Consider the following 18,286-nt stretch of genomic DNA (forward strand, 5'->3'; position numbering starts at 1 on the left):
CTTTGTGCTGCAAGCAGATGACGTTCTTCTACCATCAAGTTTGATGGCAGTAATGGCAGTGGGAGATTTTTATACTCAGTGCCAGGCTGTGCTGTTGCCTCAGGTCCCTGAGAACCACCAGATTTTAGATGTGTTGAGTGATGGCTAGTTGATGGTGCTTTACACAACCACAAAGCTTGATTTTTATCTTTTCTTATTGTCTGTGTTTCTATTCTAGACTTCTAAGATTAAATGCGGGTGTCCTCACACCCAGCACATCTTTTAGGATCGATTTATAATTTTAATACTTTTTACAACTTTTGTAAGCAATGGGGCCGGGGGCAATTCAGGTTGACTGGAATGAATTCCCTTTTTTTCCCTTTTTTTTTTTTTTGCACCAGAGGCAAAAATTCTTCTGGGCTGCAGGTGGAAATGGAAATTGGTACAACTAGCTGATGTTCTTAATCAAAAACTTTAACATGTGTATCCTTCAACCTGGGAATTTCAGTTCTTAGAATTCATACTAAGAAAATCATTGCACAAGTATACAGAGATTTCTCTTTGAGGATATCTGTCACAGCATGATTTTAACAGTAGTCCCTCACACCTTAACAGAAAAAAGAAACAACTTTAATAAATGTCTGGCTATGTAGAATATGGTATGTCTACATAATGGAATGCTATGCAGCTATTAAAATTATGTCCTAGAAAGCTATTCCAAGTTCTAGGTAGATGATCAAGATAGTCAAGTAGAAAAAGTAGGTTATAACAGAATGTAGACTATGATCCCATTTTTTTGGTAAAACGGAATATATACCTATGTAAAAATAAAGTACTAAATAAGAAAAAATGAACACCAAAGCACTGGTGATTATCTTTGAGTGAAGAGGGTTTTCTCAGAGTGATGAAAGAGTTTTAATTTTCTTTCTTTGCATTTTCTAAGTGTTCTACAATAAGTATGTATTATTTTGACATAGGAATACTTCTCACTTCTTGAAATGTTGCTAGAAGGAGAGGTTCACCAGATTCTTTATCTTTATTAATAGAGTCTCCTTAATTGGGTGGGTGGGTTCTTGTACTCTGCAAGATACTCCTGGCATGTTTGGTAGTTAACATCACAAGCCTAACAAATAATATTTATTAACATTTAGCTCATACGGAAAGGTACTGGTAGGCAAATTAACATTTGGAGTGTTTGCTTTTCATGCCAACTTTCATATTTAAAATAGAGTTTGTAACCAGTGGAGAATTGTTCTCATAAAAGTTGGAGGGAGTGGAAATTGTAGAAATGTGACAATAAAGGCAGTTGATAGTAAGCAAGACAAAGAATGGCAGAAAGAAGCAAAATGATGTGACATGGAAGAAAATTAACATTTGTGCCCAAAGAAGCAATATTTGTGTTCCTAGGACTCTTTTCTCAGCTCCCAAATAGAGTATAATGTGCCAATAGCAAGAGATGATTAAATGTCTTGTCCAGCTCAGGTGGTCCTATTATGAGGGCTGATAGTAAAGGCTAATATTCAGGAAGGCACAGATTTGTCTTACACAAAGAAGGCCGGCATGAACTTGGCTCATGGGAAGAAAAGCCTTCATTTATACACTTTGCCCTAATCACTACCTCTGCCAGCTAAGGAGCAAGAAAAGTGCGTGGTGGCGGTCACAGTTTAGAGGCCATTGGACTGGAACAAATCTCAATACCACTAAAAGCCTTGTTACAACCTTGTGTGAGGGTGGGGCAGAAGGTCGGTTAGTTGAAGAGGAAAGTCTTAAAACAAAAGTCCTCGTATCACTGTTCAGTGCCTACTTTCTTTCATTTGTCTGATAAAAGGGGCCTGTTCTTCCTATATGTGCCTCTACTCCCCTCATCAGCCTCTCCCGGCTTTCCCAGCCACCCATCACAAACACAATCTGAATAAAAATAGCATGCATGCCATGCTGACATGAGTTCAAAACAAGTCCCCTAGCCTTCCTTATCCAATCAGATCGCAACTCCTCAGCTCCTTCTCCAGAGCAATTCTATAGTAGTTCAATTGTTTGGGGTCCATGGGTTAGAGTGTGCGGGGAGAACAAACTACTAACTAGGGTGAGAGTGTGGAAGCAGACGCTGATATATACATTGCTCCCCGCTCACCATAACCGCCTATCTACCCACCCACCCCTTGGAAATTCATAGAGTGTGTTCAGCCCAAGCTTAGGCACACATTCCACCCCAACACCCTATAGCAAGGGTGGACCAACTACAATTTTTCACAAGATTTCCCCTGTATCTCCTTCCAGACTGGTATCAGGCCCCAGTGATTTGTACCAGCTTTCCCATTCCAAACTCCCATTTCACTGGCCCTAAAAACCTATGCCTGGGCAGGGCACTCTGGGCAGGGATGGAGAAATTACACCCGCCAACCCTTCTTCAAGCCACTAGCTACTGAGTAGGCCTCCGCCTGAGGTTCCCGTCTCTCCTAACCTGCCTGGAAATTTGCAAAGACTGGAGGTTTGCAAATTTCTTCTTTATCTTAAGACTACAAAGCAATTACTCATGAGTTTGAGGGTAAAGTTATCTGTTTGTAGAAACAGTTTTACATCATGGGAATCAGATCCTTGAAAGTTTCTTATGTAAATCTTATGCAAAATTAGGCAAATTATAACTCTGGGCTAAGACTTCCAGCATCACTGCATCATGGCGCCTGGGAAAGGAAGGGGTTATCAGTTCTTTGTTAATTCAGGTTGGTGTGTATATTTGACGTTAAATAAGCCCATCTATTTTTGCCCAGTTGGGGATTTGCATGGCCATGCAACTTAATTCTGAATGTTAGACATCATTGCCTCTTGGGACCTACAGTTTTTCATCTAGTGGCTTTCCACTTGTAAACCCGACTGTGGGCTCTAGAGACGGGCGTACTTAATTGATTGGCATTAGATTTGCAAAGACTTTCAAACACTATAAATAAATAGGAGCCATGAAGACCCACAAGACCTGCAGAATCACTGCCACCCTCTCTAGCTTCATATCTGGCCCATTCTCCAATCTTTGTCCCAGGCCAGCCAACTGGCCTTTCTTGCCTTCTTTAAACTCATTCTTCTCCCTCCCATTGGGGTCTGTATGAGCACCACAGATATCCGCCTACATCACCTACCCTCCCCTGCCCCAATCCTCAGCTCTCAGCTCAAATGCCCCTTCCTCAGGGAAGCCTTCCCCGACCAGCTCCTCCCAATCTAAGTCAGGTATCTGGACCTTTTTCTTCACAATTGTACTTATGCACGTGTAGGATAATTTGACTAGTGTCTGACTCTTGTACTAGACTAAGCCGCTAGAGGATGGAGTCTTGCTTGTATCTCCCAGAGCCAACCACCTACTAGCACACAGTAGTTGCTCAACTAATGGATTTTCTTATCTCCAATTTTATAATTCAACATAAGGTCAACTTGAGGATTTGACCTTACTGTAATTTGGGTACTTAGTTACCTTTCTTCCTATGCTCTATCTTGGGAAACCAAGAGAGCATCTTAGCTAATAACTCTGGGAGCTGAGCTTCAGAAGCATCATAAGTAAGAGTGTTTTCCACCCAAGCTTCACCCTTCAGAGTTGCCTCTCTCTCTCTCCCCTCCCAGCATCCTATGCTTGCAGCCCTTGGAGCACATTTTCATTTGGGCTTTTCTGCTTGGTGGGGACTACTGTGTCCCTCAAAGAAGAATTCTTAATTATATATTTCTGCCTCTATAATTATAATTCTGAGCCCTTTACAGACACATGCTGCCAGGGGCACTGCAGAGGCTGGGAGGGCAGGGAGCTGAATGATAGAATCCTGAGATTTCTCCCTTTGTCTTACTAACAGGACAGGTAGGAGTTTCAGCGTGGAGTTATTTTTCTACTTGCCATCAACTTTACTAATCCCAGGAAGACTGTATTTGAAACTCTTCTAGCCATCTCTTGTTCTTTACTTTTCTTCTCTCCCCTTTTATTTTTCAGAAGGGAGGCTGCTGGGGAAACACACTTTTTCTCTTCCACTTTCCAGGTTGGGCAGGGTTCCTGAAGCTGAAGACCTGGCCTCACATATGCTGAAAGGCTTTCCCAGAGACCGCGTCTCTGCCCAGGAAGCCCTGGTTCATGATTATTTCAGCGCCCTGCCGTCTCAGCTGCACCAGCTTCCCGATGGTGAGTTGAGGGAGTGTGTGTGTCTGTGTGTACATGCACACACGTCAGTCTCGATTTCTACGTGTTTCCTTTGAGCACTGGAGAATCATAGAATTTGCAACTCGAAGTGAACTTAGAGATCAGTTTGGCTGGGAGAAGCAAGATGGGGCCCAGTCTTGCTTGAGTGTTACGTGAGAGTCTCTAAAACTCAAAAGCGCCCATGCGTTGAGCTGACACAAAACCTCCTTGTTAACGATTCAAACGTTTCCCTTATATGCACACTTAGAAACTGGATGAGATGAAAGTTGCCACAGAGTTCTTTGCTTTCACTGGCATCTGCCAGGAGAAGCAAAACCAAAGTCTCTAACCACCCCTTTTCTCTTTCCATGGAGAGTAAGATGATAGGTAATGACATGGATATGTCAGAGAGGAGAGCTGGGCCTGTCTCGATTGGTAATCCGATGCTGCCAAGGGAAGCACCAGGGTGGGGCGCTGTGGGGAGGAGCGCGTCCTCCCCGGCCGGACACCCACGGGAAACACAAGTTACCCTGAAATCAGCTTTGCTGCCTGGGCCTGAAGTCATCCTCCAAATCTGAAATCTGCTGAGGGGTCATGTGGCTGGTGCTCTCCTCATGTTTCTCAGAATGTGGCCAGGAAGGGCGGTGCGGAGGGTGTGGGCAGTGTGGTCATGCCCAGGGCTGTTTGGGGGCACTATCCCTAGGTGGGGTTTCTTTGAAAACACCCACCATTTATTCAGCTGAAAACAGTTCTCCCAAGTTCTAAGCAGGAGAGAAGAAAGCTAAGAGGGAAGGTCTAGGGGCTCATCCTGGGAAGAAAGGACTGGGATGGGTGGGGAGCCACCGCCCAGGGGCCTTGGACATACCTGCCGTCTGGCGAGAGTCTCCGCGGTTTGCAAACGCAGCCCTGTTGTATCTAGGACATTGTCCTGCAGCAGTCCAAAGCTCTTAGCTTGGGACTTCTTGAGGTATTTTATTATTAAAAGGAATCATTTAGGATCTCCAAAGATAACCATAATCATACAGCTAGGGTTAATGTATCTTATTTAACCCCGTGAGAAGAGTCAGTCATCAGTATTTATTAAGTTGCCATTAAGTGTCAAGAACATATTAAGTGCTATAAAAATAGAGGAGAAAAAAGAGGCTTGTCCTTGACCTCAAAGATCCTACATGGGAGGAAAAGAGGGTGAAGAAGAGGAAACAGGGCACCCTTGTACATATATTAGCACAAATCATATCTAAACAGCTAAAGTCTGTGCATAATCAGCTACAGATGTTCACAGAATATGTGTGTGCTAAAGGCAATTCTTTGGAGGAACTAGAATAACTCAAGTGAGATAGATTAGACTGGAGGTGAATCTGGAGTGGAATTTGGAAGGACATGGTTTGGCATAAGGGTGGAATAAAAAAACACTCCAGGTGACCTATAACTTTTACTCCCTTCCTGGTACTTCACCCCTACCTCATCCCCATGCCCTCCCCCACTCCCATCACACACTCTTCCTAGTCTGAGCCCCTAGAGCTCTCCTTCCTTGCTTTCTACTTTAGGGCTTGGGACTTCTAACTACCACTTCAGGCAAGTATACATGCTTGGGTGTACATGGGCACGCATGCACGCACGTGCGCGCGCACACACACACACACACACACACACGCCTCTTTCCACTTAAAGAAACTTCTCTCATCTGCCCTCCTCCAGGACCTATTATTCTACATACTGAGAACCACTGGGGATCTTCAAAGTTTTCTGGGCACCAGCTTTTGCCTGATGAAGGGTAATTAGGAAGAAACAACCACTGTCCAAACTGATGTGTTGTTAGAAACTTGGGTTTTGATTTTTCCTAGCCGTCTGAAGCAAAGCCACCAACAGCAGGGCTCTGCTGCAAATATGTGTGTGTGTGTGTGTGTGTGTGTGTGTATGCACATGCGAGTGTAAGATAGAGATCGATCTGTATTCCTTCTCTGTTCACCCAGCCACAGAGCCCAAATCTACTTTGACACTTTTAGAAAAATGAAAAGATGGAATCTTGCAGGAGCCTGCCTGTGCTGCGGGGGTGGGGAGGGGGGGGAGAGACCAAGAGTGCTCACAGCAGGAGGGAAGTTGGCTTTTCTTTATACATATAGGGGTTTTTCCATGCAGAGTTTAAATTATGCCTGATAAAAGGAGTTTCGTGGATGTTTCAGTTCTTTCAAATTCTCCTGGCTTCCTCCCAATTAAATGAGGTTTGTCAAAGCCACAGGGCTCTGCTGCTGCTGCCTCGGCCGACAAGCACTTCCTGCAGCGACATCTCAAATCCCCGAGGGAGAAGATGAAAGGGCCAGCGCCAAGAGACAGGGGAGGGGGGGCTGGATTGTGTGTGTGTGTGTGTGTGTGTGTGTGTGCGCGCGCGCGCGCGTGTGCACGCGCGCACACGTGGGAGGAGTGTAGAAAGAGGTTTAGAGACAGACCCACAGATAGGACTGGGGACAAGCAGACAGAGAAAGCAAATCTGCCAGGAAAATTGGAAAGAAAAAGAGAGGAAGGGAAAGGAGCAGTATGGGCCAGTTTGTGCACGTTGACGACAGTGGCACATCCACTGGCGCATCCAAGGGCACATCCAAGGGCACATCTACTAACGGATGCACTCCCTTGGCCTGGTAGTGCCAGCCTGTGAGCCTTTATTAAGAGCCTCCTTTGCAGACAGGGAGCAGCAGCCAGTTATCACAGTTCTCAACCTGCAGGGACACAGAATGTATATACCCATTCCTGGGAGGCTGCCCCAGGTGTAAGAATTGTGTAAAAATAAAAAACATGCTCTTGTGAGTAGTTTGTAAAGAGAGTTTCTCTGCCATAATTATGCAAGCAATTTTACTCTCAGGTGACATGTCAGTATGGAATCACTTAGAGGCTTATATTTATATCATTGTATTATTCTGGTGTTATTCTGGTTGCAGGATAACAAAGTTGTCACTTTAAAATACATTCTGTTTCCCCTGAGATCTGGGAGATGCCTGCTCTTATTTTCTGCCCCCTGAAGAAGACGATTTAAGCATGAAACCTGTGGCTTGAAAATATGTGAGGAGTGTAAGGACAGGCTAAACCCCAGTGGAAGAGTGACATAGGCAGTCCCCACAAAATGCAAGAATTGCTCCCATCCATCCATGTCTATTTTCATAAAGCCTGAGTCAAGACGTCCTGAGCATTACTCTCTCTAGGTCGTGTCAATCATCTTATGGCCAGAGGAAACCAGGGGGTGACTTGCCATGAAAATCCAGGAATTCCGGGATTAACTCCCTTTTGGAGAACACATTGAAATGAAGAAGCGTGAATATTAGAATGGCAAGCATGTGGGAACTTCTGCCAAGTGCTGACATTTTCCCTTATTGACTCTTGAACACCTGAAGAAACATTTGTTGAAGGAGAAATTATTGGTAGTCTCTCTCAAAACACACCCAACAGCAAGCTAATTGCTTTTGCAGATGGCTAGGGAAACACTCTTCTCACTCAGTCACCGGATTATGGCCAAGCTTGTGGTCCTTGTGGCTGAGCCAGCAGTGCAGGACGTCAGCTGGGGCAGCTAGGACCTAAAATTAGGCCCTTGGCAACACCCTCATCTTAGCTGCAGTTTCAGCTTCTTGGTTTAATTCCCTTTGCCCTCAGTATGAACTTGGGCTCTGGGAAAGGAACACTGTTTAATGATTTGGGGGTGGGGGAGTAGAAAATCATTAAGCTGCCCCTTCTAGAAACTGGCTCCACTCCATTCTTGCAGGGAGCCTTCCAAATGTTACCCTTGGAAAGTTAAGACTGATTTTGGAACCTAGCCATTGTGAACCACAGACACTGATCCACAAAAGTATTTTTTTTATCTGGGGCAATAAATGTCACGTGATTTAAGAGTCTGGTCCTTAAGCCCTGGTCCTTGATCGTCAGGACATCAAAAGCTGTCTTTCTGTGGCTCGGTCCCGTTTTGCTTTCCAAATCCCAGGCTCGAGTCTCTCCTGTGCCTTCCTGAACTAAATTCCCTTCTCCTTTAAAACATCATCTCTTTTAAAACAGCATCTTTGGGGAAAAAAAGCCGTAAAACTTAAAAGCTTGCAATTGTTTCACAAGTAATTTTTGCCAAAACAGTTTACCAGAATCCTTCTTGTCATCACAAGCTTTCACACTTGTAAGGATGAAAGACGGCGTGGCGTTGACCGCACACCATCCTGGTGTCTATACTCTGACAGTTCTTCAGCAGGCCTGATCATATTGCCCCCATTCAAATCTGAGCAATTTTTTTTTTTTCGCTCCAGTAAAAGAACTTTAGGCCTTCTTTTAACATACCTCTTTAATATGTTTGAAGATCTCTTGATATCACTTTCCGAAGCTCACTTTTCTAGGCTGAATTCCTTTGACTTTCCTCCCCACCCCCAAATATAGATTCTGTTTCTCTCACTCTAATCATTTTGTTTCACATTTCTATCCCGAACCTGTTTTACTTATATTGCGTATCTCTGAGACTATGGACCCAGCGTAGGTTTACTGAAGGTCTAGTAGGTGTGATGTTGAAGGATACAAAAATGAATTAGTGATGGACCCTGTCCTCAAAGAGCTTACAATCCTTAAGGAAATGAGATAAGTATATAAACAGCTGCAGATCAAGTGTGAAGTGCTCGAGGTGTTCAAAGGAGGTGAGATTAACTCTAGCTATGGGGATCCAGGATGGCTTTGTGGGTCATGACAGACGATGAGGTCTATCTCGTTGGGAAGGAAGAATATTCAGGGAGAGGAATGTCATCCTCCTCTCAATGCCACCTTACATTTATTCTTTTTTTTATTAATTGTGGTACAATTCTGATTCGTATTTCATCCTGGTTTTAACTCCTATTGCTGTATGCCTTCCTGCAACAATTTAAACCTTCTTAACATGTAGTATTGAAATTTAGTTTAGCTCTATGTATGCTAATCATTTCAAATCTATTCTGGTCATTGCTCTTATTGTCTAGTCTATTCAAAATTTAAACAGAATATTTTGTCATTCTAGAGGCCAGGTTTCAGGGGTTGGGGACGGTCAGGAAGAGAGAAAGGAGATTCTCAGCCGGCCTCTCAACTCTATTCTGCTTCTAAGAGTTTGTAACCTAACTCAGACTGCTCTTTCTATCTTTCAAATCTTCCATTAATCAGTACTTAAGAAGATACGTATTAAGCAAGTTAGGGAGTGTCTTCCACAACAAACCTCTTCACCTTCTATGCTCAAAGTTGTCCTCAGCCCATTCCAATACATTAGATGAGATACTGGGCTGAAACATGGCTCATGGCGTTGCGTAGAGTTGTGTTGCTATGAGAAGTCTGAGTAAACCAAGTCCCTCAGCCCCACCAAGCCCTTCAAGTGGTTAAATGTGTTAGGATAGAAGAGTCTCCAAGTAAGATGAATCCTTCAGGAAAGGGTTTGAGACCTTCGAGTGGGAAAGGACTTAAAGACTCACTATTCTATATCTTCATTATGTAGATGAATCCCTGGGAAGAATAATAGTGCCTGCCATTTGTTGAGCAGCTATGTGGTTTACATAAATTCTTATTCGATCTCTACACTAACTGGTGAGTCTGAAGTTATTAGCCTCAGATTACATATTAGAAAATCGGGACTGAGAGAGGCTAATTGCTCAGTCATATAGATAGTAAACGAGAGAGCCAAGATTTGACTTCAGGTCAGACTCCCAAGCCACTCTCCTTCCACTATTCATTGCTTCTCAGTAAAGACCACATGGAAACTTAGTAGCACAATGAGGATTGGAACCACGATCTTGACTCCCTTTCCCATGACCTTTCTACTGCCTCATGCTCTATCTGTGTTTATTTTAAAGCCTTCCCTGGAAAGAGTCCACATGTCCCCAGGTAACATATTTAATATCTCAAAATTAAGAGGGCTCAATTTTATGTTTAACGGAGACCCCTGACCTTTTATCTTTCTGTTCTTCTTCTTTATCTTTTTTAAATACACAGTCACTCTTGGGTTTTAAGATTTCTTAATTGATGGTGGTTTATTTTTTTGTTTCACTATTACTTATCCAATTGTATAAGAAAAACATCAGGAATCCAATGGAAAATTGGGCAAAGGCACAAAATAGCAATTTCTGCAAAGGAAACAAAACAAGAGCATATCAATAGACAGCCTTACTAGTGATTAAATAAATACAAATATCTGTTAAATTTAATTTTTTTTTCCCTTAACCTAATAGCTCCCAGAGTTTGCGATATCATAATAAAACAATTCTCTGCTGATGGTGATGTCGGTTGGGGCAATCTTTGCAAAACATTATGACATTTATATCAGGAGCTATAAAAATGATCACAACTGTCAACCCTCTACTTTGGTTCCTGGAAGTTATACAAAGAAACAGTTGAGCAGAAAAAAAATACCCTAGATGCATAAAAACGTCCAGTGATGCAGTGTTGTCTATAATTTTTAAAACTTACAAAATAAAAATAAAAGAAACAGTCTAATATTCAACACTAGAAAACCGAGTGGACAAATTTTGGCATATTGACTCAGTACTACGTAACGATTTAATGGTACTATGTAACCATTTAAAATGATAATTCAGAGGAGTGTGTGGTAATATGGAAATATTTATGCTATGACATGAGCTAAAAGAAAGTAGGATACAAAAATACATATTATAATGTACCTGTGAAAATGTATTATGCATATCAACAAAACTGAAAAGTAGTAGATAACAATTAAAATGCTCCTCTAGTTTAGGGGGATTGCGGAAAATTTATTCCTTTTTCAAAGTTTTCTTTAATGTTGATATTATATTTCCTCTATTGTTTAAAAAAATGAGGTAAGGCCAACCGTACAGGAAGTCCAGGCTCTGGATCGAGAGTTAAAGGACCTGAGGTTTCCCCCCGCCCCAGTGTAACATGCATTATTGGCCTTCATGAACCTCAATATCTCAACCTGCACAAGAATTAATACTAGTTTCCTTTACCCCAGATTGACAGAATGTTTATTTTATAAAGCTTTTAACTCACTGAATACAAGGATTCATATAAATTTGGTCCTGAGAGAATGAGAGGTGGGAGGGAGAGGAAAAGATAAATAGGCACTAATTAATTTTAAAAGGAAAGATCATCTGCTTTAATCGGAAATGCATATGTGCTGTGCCCCTAGTCAGAGTGTTTTAAGTGGCTCCTTGTTAGTTAGCAAGTTCAATTTAAAGTACTGTGTGATCCTTTGGGCTTTGAAGATATGAAGCCTATATACATACACATGAGCTAAAATTACGGCGTCGTCATGAGGCTGTGTGCACTCTGAATAATTAAATGCACTAAGCAACCCCAGCTGATGGATTGATGATGTGCAAGAGTAGTGCAAAAACCACGTGACAAGGGGAATTACAAGACATTTCGAAATGATGGTTTAATTTCCAAGCTTTCTTTTTAACTTGTGCTTTCTCTTTTAGCCATTACAGGCAAGTAAAAGAGATTCGATTATCTTGTTTCCTGCGAAAGGTTATTTAGCTCCTCAATCCCATTAAGTCACTTTCTGCACTCCAGTGCACTGAGCCTTTACCAGGTTCTCAGCCCAGGAAGAGTAAATGGAGACACCAGGATCAGATTTCTAAAGGAAGGAAAGTTAAAGCAAAGTTTGAAAGGGGTGACAGCCAACAGCCAGAAGCTTAGGAACTCAATTAGACTGAAAGACAACTATCTCATTATCTTGTTCCGAAATGATCTAAATACATAAGAATCTAAAAGTTTTAAATAAACTTGTCCTACTGACTGTCTAGATGACTGAATTTCCCTTCTCAAAAAAAATTTTAAACACCCACTTTCGTATTTATTTATTCTAAGCGCAAAGCAGCTGCGATAATTATGCTGTCAGATTCAGTAAGCTAATGAGGAGTCAGCCGAATGGAAGGTTTTGCATTTGTGGTGAGATTGCTGCAGGAGAACAGCTCTGCTGCTTTTCTTCCTTCTTCTTTTTCTTTCTTCCCTTCTTTTTTTTCCCCCCTTGCTTTTTTTTTTTTTCTTTTCCCTGTGAATTGGGAAGGACAGTCAGGCAGTCCCAGGCAAATTGGCATCCCTTTGAATAACTGGTTGCTTTCCCAGCACCGTTCTGCCAGATAATGTCTGTCTGTCTGTCTGTCTCTCTCCCCCTCACCTTATTTTTTCACTCTCTTTCCCCACCCTTCTTCCTCCCTTCCTCCTTGCTCTTGAGGAGCTGCTGCTTTTGAGGGGCAAGGAAGCCTGAGGGAATCTTCATGCCACTGTCCCCCAAAGCAAGAGGACATGTCTTTCTGAGGGAAGTTCCCAGACTAGTTTGGACTTGAGATGACTTGAGAGTAATCTGTGACGTTCTGCTCTGTTTATTTTAGCTGTTTGTTTATGCTATGACATGAGCTAAAAAGAAAGTAGAATACGAAATTGCCTATTATAATGTACCTCTGAAGATGTATTATGCATATTAACAAAACTTGATGTCTTCCTTTTCCAGCCTAGCAAATATGTAATTAACTCCAAACCGAAGGACTCAAGGCCACAGATCACTCTCAGCATAGGTCTAGGCTGAGCGAGACAGAGCCAGCATGCAGGTTTATGTCCTTCCTTCAGGTGCGAGCCGTTTCCAGCAAACAATATTATTAAGGCATTTTATGCTTTCAGTGCGCCAGAGCTAGAAGCTTCTCTTTTTATTAAATTGTGTGGTATTTAGAGTAACCCAGGTTTATGCAGATTGTCAGCCTTGACAAAGCAATGCCCAAGTGGAGAGATGCCCTGAGCAGGTTTTGTGGATGTGCTTTGTGACAATGTGGCTGTTGCTTCTTGCTTTTTTTCTCAGATGGTATCTATACTGATGCTTGTAACAATGGCTACTGGTTATTAAAAGCATATTGTGTATCAGGAACAACCCAAGATGTTTTATATACATTATCTTCTTTAAATTTAGTGCAATATGCTCGGGAGTTTTATTATCCCCATTTTGCAGATGAGCCCCTTAAAATGTTAACTTTTGGAGGACTCGGCCCACAATTTTAGCATAGGAAGCACCCGGGAATAACACACTTAACGAACAGGCATTTATAAAAATGTCAACTGCCGTCATTCTCAACTAACCTGCTACACGAATCAGAGGACAAAGGTAGTGTGTGTATATATATATATATATATATATATATATATATATATATATATATATGTGTATGTATACATATACGTATACATACACGTATATATATACACACACGTATATACATATATGTATACATATATACACACACATATATATGTATATATATACACACATATATATACACACACACACATATATATATTTCAATTTTTTTTAATTTACAGAAGTTGTACCTGAGAGTCTATTTAAATAGATTGCCTAACGTATCTAATGTAGCAGGATTAGAAATTTTCCAAAACACAGCTAGCCCGGCACAGTGCTCGTTCCCCATCATCACTGGGACTAATATTCAGACTCCTTGGCTTGAGAGCAACTCTCTTCACCCTCTGGTTCTAACCCATTTTTCCAACTTTATCTTCTAGTTTGTCTTGCTTGAACCAAGCAAGATTACTTGCAATTCTCTCAAGCACTTTCCTTCCTCCATGCCTTTGCTCATGCTGATCCCTCAGGCAGGACTGTCCTCCCTAGAATTCCTTGCCTGTTAACATGGTCATCCTTCAAGGTTCAAAGGGCCCTTGTCCATGCTTTTCCTGAGCTCCTTAGACTTAGAAGAGGGGCTGTCATAGTTCTTTGTTTGCACCTCACTTTGGCCTTTGTTTGCTTGCGTGTGTGTTCTCCCAGTTCTATTCCTATTTTTGCCATCTTATAACACCTAGCATAATGCGTTACCCAAGTGTTCATTTGGCAAATATGCATTGAATTAGATTGAATAAGAGGCACTTGACAGCTATTAGTAGATTCAGTAAAGTAAATTTTCCATGAGTCAGTATAAATTATTGGTGGGTAAGTCTGGCTCATGTTTTGACATCTCTTCCAGTGACAAATATTACAAAGACATAAAAAGTACACCATGAAAAATCCCAGGAAATAATATGTTGGTGCTTCTCTCTCTTTTTTTTTTTTCTCTATAGAGGAGTCTTTGTTTACAGTTTCAGGAGTGCAGCTGAAACCAGAAATGTGTGACCTTTTGGCCTTGTACCAGAAAGGTCACCACCCAGCCCAGTTTAGCAAATGCTGGTGAAGAGAAAGGGTGACATCACCAAGATTCTTCCAGGTACGTGGTCCCAACAGTGAGGCTCCTTATGGACAGGGTCGAAAAGAGATGGCTGCCAGGTGCAGAGGGTATGGTCCGTGGACGCAGAGCGCCTCTGTTCTGTGTCTGGCTCTTCATTCCCGCTCTAGGGTCAGGTGACCTAACCCCCTGTGAAAGGAGGGTAATAACGTGCATTACCTGTCTCTCCCACTCCCAGAGGACTGGTAAGGCTCCTCAGACAGAATGTACAGGTCATTATGACGCCTTTGGCTGACAGAGGTGGAATAAAGGATTACAACTGGCATCTTGTATCCCCTTAACTATATAGTTCTGTCAGCTGATAGGACGAAATCAAAGATCAGGTGACCAACTGTCCCCATTTGCTTGAGACCGAGGGGTGTCCAGAGATGTGGTATGTTTAGTGCTGAAACTGGCACAATCTCAGGTGACCCAGGATGCTTAGTCACCATAATGGTACAAATTACCACCAGGCCTCCTGCTCGCAGTGCCAGTGAAGTCCTGCTTCGGAACCTGCCCAAGAGATGATTCTAGAAGTCTATGAGAGTCAAATCATCGCTGCTACAGGCTTCTCAGGCTATACCTTCTGCATAGTTGGTTATAGGGAGTCCTCTCATTCAAGGCAAGTTCTAAGAACTACAGGGGCCTGATGGACAGGCAGGAGCCATCCACAAATGTCACAGATGCAGCTGCTCTCAGGAGTCTCCTCAGTCAGCCCTGGGCAGCCCATCTTTCCGGGGTAATCTTTAGGAGGAAGAGATGCTGTGGAGTATTTTCTCAGAGCTACCCTACCTTAAAGGGAATTCCGCCGGTAGGCACAGGAAGCCAGGTGGGACAACCCCCAAGCAACCATAATACAGACAGCCCTAGATGTTACCAGAGCACTTCCCAGACTGAGCCTACCATAGTGGGTAGAGGGGACAGTAATCAAGAGAGAGGACTCAAGGTGGGACCCATGCACGGAGCCAGCCAGCCAGCCCTTCAGGTGACTCTGGCTATATCCAAAGACACATGCATCAAACTACGGTCTGGCCTCCCATTTGGCAACCACGGCTTGGCTGTGCTTCCTAACAGAACTTTTGAGGCCTAGATGATAACCACTGGCATGCTCCCTACACCCCACTCCACAACATCGTTCACATGGCAAGATTCAGCCTTTTGCCACTTTCTCTTGGATCTCTCGTTAACCGTTGATATTTGAAGGCACGTACACACCAAGGATGTCTGCCTTCCGGATCTTCTAAGATCGTCGTATTTAGAAATTTGGAAAGCGCAGGGATGTTTAGAATTATAACTGTTCCTCAGAGCCCTTATGAACTACGTGAGTTAGTATTTCGACAACATACCATTGAAATTAAAATAGGCAATAAAATAATATGGTGTTTTCTAAGCAAAACATTTTCTACAGCAGAGATTTTACTGTGTAATTACGCCATCTTAAACCCACTAGTTATGAGAATAGGATGTGCTTTCGCTACGTTCTGTAAAGTAAAAGATTTGAGCTTTATAAAATTATCAAAGACGTCGATGGAAATGGCCTCCGATGATGGCGCTCCTTAAGCACAACCATCATTTCTACTGTTGTTATTCTGTTTTATTAAGCAGCTAGAAGGTAGAAGCATAACCCCACCTCTCTGATCTATAGTGACTTTTCACAAAGCATTGTTAACTCATAGATGTAAATTGGTCACAATAGAAAATCAATTAAATGCTGCGTGGCACTAACGCCAGCAATCAAAGAAAAGGAGGAGGCAGATTCCGCTTCTATTGCAGGAATCTCATGATGTCCCTAGGCCCTTGGCACTACTGTAAGGAGATAAAACCGGGTAGGAGACGAACCGCAAAAGGGAAAAGCTAGAGCAATTAAACTGTTTAATAAATGGCTTGGGATCAGCAAAATCTGGCAGCTCTGGAGTTAAAGAGACTAAAAGTTGTAATCAACAGACACTTGGGGCCTGTAAATTTTTTTCACTAAATTGAATTTATGTTAAAATATTCACTTTTTAAGAGATTCAAAATGTAAATTGGGTTAGGGGACTTGTAACTGGCAGCGGTGTCTCAAAATTCAGACTCTTCAAAGGTCCTCAAAATGTCAAGTTTCAGGAACGGTAAAAATGTATACAGTGGGGTGTGGTGAGGCACAACTCTAGTTTGTATATTCAAAGATAGATTTTGGTTATTTTACAGCTTACTTAGTTCTTATTACCACAGGTAAGATGCTGCCTCTGTTATAATTTACTATTGCCTTTTCTGTCAATACATATAATTCTATCAGTAACTTTTCGATAATGTTTAACAGATTTTCCTTTCTCGATCTGTACTATATCATTCATTATTTTGATTTTGTTTATTCTTCATTTTATTTTCAGGGCTACATTACTGCCGTTTCAGTTTTAACTTGCTTTAGCTACCAAGAAGCTTCAACTTAACTCCACACTGGACCAAGGGTTTTATACCATCACCTGTGACCTGAAATATTTTAAATATGATGTCCAAGGCAATGTTACATAACACTTGAAGAAAAAGCAATGGAAAGTTATTGCTATTGTCATTTGCCTAGAATTTCACAGTGATTGGCTCAAAAATTACACAGAGACTGAGACAGTCTGAGAAGAGGATCTCTGGATAATTGCATCCATTTCGTTATACGATGGAGAGATCCTTGGGCAGAAAGGACATCAGGACAGATGGGAGACTGACCATTGAAAGAATTTGGAGACAGAGCTAGTGCTTACAGAGGCCTGTCACTCTTGTGTTCACTTACAATTTCTCCAAACAAAAGGACTTCCGTGGCAAGGAGAGGATTAGTCTAAAGTTTAGAGAAGATGGTTACTTGGATAAAGTTGTCAACAAAAAGACTTGCTTAAGACTTTTCATTATGATTTCCTAGGGGGCACTTTCCTTCACTACCTGTACTGTCAAAACACATTACCACCCCACCACAGCCAGATTTTAAGAGTTTGAATAGAATGAGCTACTGGTTAGAATTAAATTTCAGACTATCTCCTTCTACTGAATCCTGATTGTTTGTGATGACAGCAAAAGTGGTGAGAAGTCTAAGCTCTGATTTGATGGTGGAGATACTGAATAGATAGATAAGATCAAAGAGTTCCAAAGATGTAATTCAAGCCCTGTTGCACCATCAGACAGACACACATGCATGTGCACACACACATAACCCTCGAATAAAATGAGAGATTTGTCTCAGCTAACACATGTATCCTTTTCTACAATAACTCCTTCTAAAAGAAGCCAGGGAAACTCAAATTACTTCGTAGAGAGATCATCCACTCAGGAAATGTAGTAACCTAGAAACCAGAGATCTCTATATATCCTTTAGAAGTACAAGGAGGAACTAATTAAGAGAGAATTAAAAATAGTATGTATCCACCGAAAATCTGAGATGGAAGAAGGGAAAAGGTGTACAAATACCTTAGTGAGTATTTGATTTTAGTAAAGCATTTGACAAATGTCCAGATATACCTGAAAGATGAAACTGTGTGGGCTGGATGATGGGGCAGATATATGTGCTCAAAGAACAGTGGTTATTCAACCTAGAGAAAAGTCGATAGTGATATGGTACAAGTTTCAGTCTTGAGTCTCTTTCTGGTCAAATATTTTTATTAATCACTTGAATAAAATCAGAGAAGTTACATTATTTATACAATTCACTGAAGTAAGTACTGTTATTATTAATTTATGACTTCCATTTTACGAAGGAGGATACTGGCTCACAGAAGTTAAATAATTCCTCCCTAGTAGTACCAGAGTTAAGATACAAATCTCAGGTCTGGCGGTCTCCAATGTCTGTGGTCTTTCCAGTAATCACATACTTATTAAGTCTGTAGAACATACAACTCTTGAAGAGGCAGCTGATATTTAGCTTCGAGTCATGATTCAAAAAACTGAGACCTTGACAAGAGCTAGCGTGTACGACCGCACACCTATTGGGATG

General features: G+C 41.8%; 1 protein-coding gene across 1 annotated transcript in view; it reads left to right on the forward strand.

Moving 5' to 3' along the window:
• The window catches only part of CDK15 (cyclin dependent kinase 15), a 78,146-nt gene extending 60,982 nt beyond the window's left edge, over nt 1–17,164 (forward strand). The window contains exons 12-14 of the mRNA XM_039844454.1: nt 3,990–4,129; nt 14,192–14,334; nt 16,701–17,164. Coding sequence (XP_039700388.1) covers nt 3,990–4,129; nt 14,192–14,301 — 250 coding nt within the window. The 3' untranslated portion in view covers nt 14,302–14,334; nt 16,701–17,164. The remainder of the gene's footprint in view (nt 1–3,989; nt 4,130–14,191; nt 14,335–16,700) is intronic.
• The last annotated feature ends 1,122 nt before the right edge of the window (nt 17,165–18,286 follow it).

This window comes from Pteropus medius, unplaced genomic scaffold (assembly GCF_902729225.1).
Source record: "Pteropus medius unplaced genomic scaffold, Ma_sr-lr_union100, whole genome shotgun sequence".
Taxonomy (NCBI): domain Eukaryota; kingdom Metazoa; phylum Chordata; class Mammalia; order Chiroptera; family Pteropodidae; genus Pteropus; species Pteropus medius.